General features: G+C 36.3%; 1 protein-coding gene and 1 long non-coding RNA gene across 2 annotated transcripts; one reads left to right on the top strand and one right to left on the bottom strand.

The window, feature by feature from the left end:
- Positions 1-2,006: 2,006 nt before the first annotated feature.
- LOC124307419 (uncharacterized) lies at positions 2,007-2,882 on the bottom strand. Its single transcript, XR_006908809.1, has 3 exons — positions 2,823-2,882; positions 2,226-2,767; positions 2,007-2,056 (listed from the first exon to the last, which is right to left on the bottom strand). It is a non-coding gene; the product is annotated as an uncharacterized LOC124307419 (long non-coding RNA).
- Positions 2,883-4,438: 1,556 nt separating this feature from the next.
- On the top strand, positions 4,439-7,547 carry LOC124307363 (uncharacterized). The gene is made up of 5 exons (XM_046768974.1): positions 4,439-4,817; positions 4,965-5,128; positions 5,243-5,384; positions 5,678-5,799; positions 6,029-7,547. The coding sequence occupies exons 1-5, from the start codon at positions 4,631-4,633 to the stop codon at positions 6,470-6,472; spliced, it is 1,059 nt and encodes a 352-aa protein (XP_046624930.1). The 5' UTR covers positions 4,439-4,630; the 3' UTR covers positions 6,473-7,547.
- Positions 7,548-7,977: the final 430 nt, after the last annotated feature.

Here is a 7,977-nt window from a genome sequence, read left to right as displayed (position 1 = left end):
GTATGAGACAAACAGAATTGATTTAGCGTACAATATTTGGAAGCTTACTTGGGGCTGGATAGTAAAAGTGCTAAAGATGAAAGAAAACAGATATCCATTGATATGTCTCCAAAAATAGATAGAGCTATATGAAAACGGGTACGAATCTTCTGAATATAATTGGTTTACCGAGGTAGGCAAGTTTATAAAATCATTAGATGAAATGTATATGTGCGTTCTTGACTCGGTTGATGGTAATGAGTGGGAGAGAGTAGGTAAAATTCTATTAAGAAAGTACAAACAAACCTTAACAGGCAAAATAAAAGCTCAAGTTAACAGAATTGCCTACCTAGAAACCCCAGATCTATATAACAAACTAAGTAATCAATACCTTCATAGTAAGGCCCCGCTAAAGATTAAAAAAGTCATGGCACAACTTAGAACGGCAAATAATTATGGTTTTAGTCTGTTGGACAAGTTTAATGTGGGTTCGCCCTGCGTGGCAGATCGCTCGTCGACATTCTCGGGGCGTCTAAGAAGTGAGCCAATAAGAGCTCGAAGCGCGCGCATGCGTGAGAGTCACGAGAATTTTCGGTTGATGCTATGTTCACGAGAGTTAGTCGTTTCTAGAACGTTGTACGAGCGAAAAAAAAAGAAATAAAATATTCGTTAATCTTTGTTCGATTGAAATTGGTGTCACTTTAATTTTTCTATGCCTGTTTCCTATCCTCGCAATAAATATTCAACATAGTCTATATTTAAATAAAAAAGCAAATAAGTTTAACCCATTCGAGCCCTGTCCAACATGTCAGGACGGAGCACACGATACTCTTTTGTCATTTTCTAATAGAATGCCCTTTGCACCGGGACATAAGAGGCAAGTTTGTGAAAAATCTAAATGTAATAATCAATAATCTTAATGTCGTGGAAATATGTGAAACGGACAATCCAATACAACTTAACAAAATTTATCTTTATGTTGAACAATTATGTAGGCTAAGAGAATTACGCATTTCTAACAATAATATTTTAGACTAAGTGATTTGTAATTAATTAATTAGTAATTTTAAGCTAAGTAACAAAATGTACAATTCCGAACTGAATTTGTAAACATTAGAAAAATCTAATAAGGCAAAGAATAAAGAAGAAGCAAAAATCTATCATACGAATTTGAACGTCATTACGGAATCGCCACGAAGAAAAGTTAAGAAGATCGTGGATTCCAAAATTTTATAGAAGGATTCGCAAAATCACATGGACGATTACATGACGGAGCTGCTGCCGAGTATTTAAATGAAGGGATAAGTGATTTTTAATATATTTACGGATGACCAACTTTTTACCTCATCGCTATAGACAATTTTATAGCCCAGTGTGGATTCCGGCGTATTTTATCTTAATTTATTTGTAAGTGTTTGGAATGAATGTGTAATTTTAATCGTTAGAACAATGGAAGTATTTAGAGAGTTTTTATATGTTATTTATATTTTAGTTATATTTCATCTACATTTCATTTATATTTTATTTATTTTTCATTCACGTTTTATTTATATGTTATTTATATTTCATTTATATTCTATTTATATTTAATTTATTCAATTGATAGTCAAAGTCGTATTTATTATCGTTCTCGTAATTTTTTTTTTATAAGCCTGTCCATTGATTTCATATTTTTTCTTTTATATTTTACAATAGGCTCAAATTCTTCACCGTCCCCTTATTTATATTACTTATATCCCCGTATTGACATATGTTTTTGACCTCCCACATTAATAGGCAAAAACAAAAATAAAAATAATTATTTACACACTTTTAGCAGCGTGCAACATTTATAACTTCAAGTAAGTTATGGTAAATTAAATTGCAAAAAAAAAATTATTATTAGACTGATAGTCAAGCACGTTGCGATCGTGAATGAGCCTATCTGTACAGTAGGGAAATCGAAGATTAGTGTAACAATTGTTACCGCCACGTCACGTGACAGAGGAATCCCAGGGAAATACCCGTAACCTAACACGTGCAAACTCACCAACGTTGCCGAGAAATGTAAAAGTTACTGGAAAGTCTCTGCTTAAATCTGTAAAAAACAAAACAGACCAATTGAATTAATTCAAAAACTGGCTTTTCAGTTTGCAAGTGAATTATTACCGTTTAATTTCATATCCATTGCATGTTATGCAAGAACAAAAGTTCGGCATCATATGTACCACCTTGAATTATCGATCAATTAGAATAAGTATTGTTACCTCTACTCTGGGCTGCTCCAGACTTTTACACGTAGTAGTTCTTGTTGCATCTCAGGTTTGTTGGTGAAGCGACGCACTTTTTACATAATTTAAATCTTCACTAATCTCTTGTAATCCAAAAATCCGCACCGCAATAACATTCGATTCTACACTCACTGTTTGTGCTGTTGCTGTCTGTTTGAAACGACTGAATAAACTTGCCAACAATGCACCTGCGCATTTGCCGAAAATCAGTCACAAAAATAATAATATTGACACTCGACGCACAGAGACAAAAATAGATATCACTGAAATCTGAAGTTGCATAAAACAATGAAGACTTAGGACACGAAATTCACCTTCAGCTTTCGTAGCATGTTTTTATTTCAGTAACTCGGTTTTTCTTCAGGCTACACGCTGCTTCTCGCTTATTATTCACAGATGAGTATGGTGAAAATACACTGATCGAACAACGTGACAACAACGCCGTCTGAATGTCGAACCAATACTGAAGGCACGTGATTTCGTTCTGATTGCTCGGAAACGACTGATGCCGCACTGCGCTGCGAGAGATTTAAATCAGTTCTGTGAAGGACGGAAGATCATAATTATTCCTACCTTCTCTGTCGCTTTTCCCATGGAGCGGGATTAGATACACGCGCCTGCCTAGCTGTTCTTCTCTTCTCGTGGTCCCCACTAGATGGGTAGAGCGACAAGGGGGAGAAGTATTATCTTCTGTCCTTCAGAGAACCGATTCGACTACGTTCACGGGACGTTTACGCTCTTGCTTACGCTCTATTTTATAGGTATATCTATGGTCTCAACGGCCGGGTGAAAACACCACGTAAGATACGCGCAACGCGATTAAATGATTAGAGCATTGCCGTAACATGCGACGTCAGGCGAAGTATGAATTCTCTGACCACTTACGGATATTTCTTGAACAGGATTTTCTCAACTCTAATTTCCCTATGACAACGGCCTATGTTACCACGCGATAGTTGTTTGTTATGAAGAGTAAAATAGACCGCGCGAGCTCGGAGGTAGCCCGTTGGTGAATGCGATCAGCGTTCCCAACCCCGTCGATCAGAATTATGTGGCCAGGGCTGTAGCATTATCGTACGCATAAGAAAATTCTAGTATTTTTCAGAAAACCTGAATAACGTAAAATTGATTCGTGAAAAGAAACAAAAAATACCTATGAACACTCAAATTCAATTATTTTATTTAAATAATGTCTTTTTTTCTTTGGTGAAACGGACTCATGGTCGAACAGCGATTATGGGGAATCGGGGGGGGGGAAGAAAAGATTCTAGCAAAACATCGACGAGGAAGAAAAACCGAACGGAACGAGGAACAATTTACATGTGATGGCAGTGAATGTGAAATTATAGTACATTTACGAGTTATAGTACGGGTCCAATGTTACATAGTACAAGTAGTCAAATTATGTGACATGTACTATAATTATGTTACGGTTGGGAACACTGAATGCGATAACGGGATAGAAAGGAAAAGCTGCATATGGGCCCATCCTTCTATCCTTGTCTAATCACGTGCATGCGCGCTCAGCATTCTTTTGGTAAGGATGAAATAGAAAATGAATAAATAAAAGTTTTTATATTCTCACGTCTCGTATTGTAGTATACTGGCACAGGGTTGCAAATAATGCATTACTTTTTTTATTCCAGTAGTGTTTTCATTGAAACATTAAATTTAATGTTTAATGGAAATTATTTCCATTATGAATTGAAAAAGTAATGGTTAATGCATTACTTTTCCATTAAAAAATTTGCAACCTTGTACTGGCATACACGACTCTGTGGCGACCTCTCGACAACAACCAGCTCCGCCCGTCGCCAGAACCGAGAGCAGCGCCCCAGCTCGTAAGCGGCAGCGCAAGCAGACGCTGACGTTCCGTCTCGGCGACGAATGATCGTGCGAGAACTGGCCCTAAGGGCGCGCGCCTAAGACCAGAAAAAACCAGTTACGTCCAGCCAGAGCTGTGGAAGAGGAACTGCGCAATACTTTCCTCTGATCTCAAATAAAGAAAGAGTAACCTTTTTGTCTGTGATACATCCAGTGTACCTATTATTCAGTTACCCGTCCACCTTCTGATTAAGGCTAGTACAGATAAGAAAGCCAAAACTCGCGTGTCCCGCGCATGCGCGATCAAACAAGGATAGAGGGGGGGGCCTATACGCAGCTTTCTCTTTCTACCGCGCTATCGCCTTCTCAGCCCGCTCACGCGGTCTATTCTTAGATGTCTATGGTTAATCGTAACGAACCTAGTGGCGACTGGTGAACTATCAACATGTCTTCGTTACAAGTCACCATGGATTACTCCGTGTCTGTCACTGAAAGCCACTGAAAGCTCTATCCGGTTCCAGTTGGGTTAGGTTATAATCGTCGAGGAGCATGTGTGGATGTCTGTAACAACTGAAGATATCTTCAAAATGTCTAACTTTAAACTTCACCTTACGCTCGAAGAAGCGGAAACTGAATTTTCTTGTCTGATGGCAAAAATCGACCCCGCAGAGTATAATTCCTTCTTAACATTCATCAAGAAACATTGGATTCTACCGGATTTAGCCAGAGGTTTCAATACGATAGGTTAGCTTTCATTTCACTTATTAGTTATCCGCTTACTCGTATATATTTGTGGAATATGAAAATAAGTAATTCATTTAATACAAGTGAATAATAATTTTTCATGTAATTATTCCATCGTTGAATTTTTGCAATCAATTTTTTTCACAGGATTAGAGAAATTTAAATTAAGTACAGAAGATTTCGATTCAAAAGAATATATATTGGATGATCCTGTTGCTATATTAAATAGTATTGCCCAGGACATCAAAGAAAGAATACCATTTGACGCTACGCTTCCTTCAGAGAACATAATATCCCCAAAGTCTGGAGAGGTTTGCATTATGTTGAACTAGACTGAAACTAATATGCATAAATTGGATCTTATTCCTGCGTTATTGAATTGGTACTGATATTAAATGTTGATTATCTTGTGATTAATTTGACAGAATTCTGACTGCGATCCAAAGATAACATTGCATGTCGATGAATTTCTGTACACTGATGACGATGTGGATGAATTGGTCGAAGCTGGAAAATTGAATAGATACTTTTGCCAAAGCTGTGGTTCTAAAAACGTGAAACCATTCAGTAAGAATGAGATTATTTTTTATTAATTTCCTAATAAAATCATAAAATCATGGTATATTAAATAGACATAACTTTAAGCAAAAATTATTTTTAATCGTGAATTCAGTTAAAAACGGGATATCATGTTGAATATTGTCTTCAACTTTGATCTGTATGTTCAAGACTAGTACATCTGATTACTTTAAATTACTATCATAAGAGTGTGCTAAAGCATAAATGCATAAGATTAAGAAGAATCATGTCATAACTAGTATTTCTTGTACACCAATAAAGCCAAAATCATTTTTTCACAGTTTATATATCACATTCGATGTCTAAGGATGGTCTCTATCACATATTTAACAATATGCTACCTGCACTTGAAGGTAAAACCGTATTAGACGTGGGATCTAGATTGGGTGCTGTTTTGTATGGAGTGAGTATTGAAAATGATTCCTGCCGTTGCATTGTTTAGAAATAGTGAAGACAGCAGATTGAATTACATGTAGCATCATGTTCAACAACATATATTATTTGTTCACGCTTCCATAATACCGCTTATTTATTACGGCTTGATATTTTTGGCTTTATAATACAAAGTGAATGTAAGGTTATGGAAAGAAATGATCCCGAATATAAATTATGCTGATTTTTTCTGTTTTAAGGCGTACGTGTACACAGATGCGCGTAAAATAATTGGTGTCGAAATGAATGAGGAATTTTGTAAACTACAGTCAGACATTATTCGTAAGTATGAGATGGACAAACGGGTAGAAATAATGCATAATAGAATTGAGGATACCGAAGATGTGGTAAGGACCAGTGATGTGGTCATCCTAAATAACGTCTTTGAGTTTTATCTGTCAGAAGCAGCACAAATAAAAATTTGGAACTTCCTTAGAAGTAATATAAAAAAAGGCGCGTTGATAGTAACTCAACCACGTATCGAAACTACACTCTCCCAGCTGGACACTGGTATCCAAGTTGACTCGTGGGTTAGACCTATTCAATCAAACGCAAGCACGTCAGAGGATTTCCAGTTCTTTGCAAGCGATAAAAATGACGTCAACAGCACATTTACCGAAATTGCATGCTACGAAGTTTTGTAAAATTTTTGATCAGGTTGGGAGTAACGTTCCTGGCAAGATGGATATTTTATATTCGTAGTATGTAATATGCCTTGAATTTTAACGAGCCTAAAAATGTCTTATAGATCAAGGAAAAAGCTTGCTTAACTTTTAAACTACTCGGGTATCCTCGTCCAGAACCATTTCTCGGTAATCCGGTTCGGATGATTTGCTATCGCTTTGACGTATGAGTCGTGTTACAAAATATTAAATTTTTTCCTGTATATATGTTTACGTGTCGCAAATATCCCGTACGCGCCTTACTTCTTGAAAGATTTAATGTGCCAATCCAAAGAGGATTGCGTATTACATGTTGCATACATATACGCCTTTGCAATGCATGTACCATATATGGGCGTTAATTTATTTGGAAAGATATTAGCGGTTCCAAACCCGATGACTAGTAACAAAAACCCGGAGACTCGTTTGTATATCTTCTTTACAGCATTAGTTACTTGCGCTTATTCCGCTTTCCTTTATTGAATTATTCAATAGTAACCACATTTATGGCAGTTTAATTTCTGATTTAATATGTATGTATTCATAAAATCAATTGGGCGTAAAGTCCGGCGATAAGATGTTCTGATAACAACTGAAGTAAGAAAGAAAGAGAAAAAACATAACATTCCAATGAACCTCGGTTGAATGGGTTATCAGTTTATTACGTCAAACTGGCTGGAAAACTTAAAATAAATCTCCGAGTTATTTTTGATGATAATTGTTAATAATGCTGTGCGAAACGACTGTTTTATATCCTGTAAGGCACGCCTAAGTTATCTATGCACTTTAATTGTGTACCATACAATTCACTGCATTTGCAGAAAGGCTATCGGCGTACTGCGCTTGGCAGTAATAAAAACAAACGCACCTGCGGACTTTGATTAAAGTCGATAAAAAAACGAAATTACATTGCGTTTTATGCATTGCGTTAGGTATAATAATAAAATTAATCGTAAATAGGGTGATTAACTATCAATATTAAGAGCTATGAAAGTAATTCATATGCACAAACTTTGATGAATCTTTATTTTCAATAAAATACGGTACTTTCAGCTGATGCGTGCGTATAATGTTTCATCGCAAAGTTTACCAACCCAAATATCCCATCACAGCTTCCTGGAAGTAATTTCCAGATATCGATTAAATGAACAAAGCACCTTATAATCCTCGAAGATCAAACCAGGAGTCCTTACTGTTTTTAATAATGGAAAGTACGCGTTCAAATACCTTACACACGCGACGAGTAATTCAAGAAAGAACAATGTTAAAACACATATCCAGATCGTGGGGGAAAAATGTCTTTAGAAAAAGTCTAAATTCCAAGGCGGAAGAAGTTAGAAAAGTAGTCATTCTAATCAGTGACACTTTCGAAGATCAAGATTTCGAACAATTTATTTTTCGTTATTTTATTTCCGCATGTTTGAAATTTTAATGTATCGGCCATTCGCAATATTGACCTTTCAAGTTTTAATCCCCTCCCCCCGTGT

Source organism: Neodiprion virginianus, chromosome 6 (genome assembly GCF_021901495.1).
Source record: "Neodiprion virginianus isolate iyNeoVirg1 chromosome 6, iyNeoVirg1.1, whole genome shotgun sequence".
Classification (NCBI taxonomy): domain Eukaryota; kingdom Metazoa; phylum Arthropoda; class Insecta; order Hymenoptera; family Diprionidae; genus Neodiprion; species Neodiprion virginianus.
This window is presented reverse-complemented; position numbering and strand designations above follow the sequence as displayed.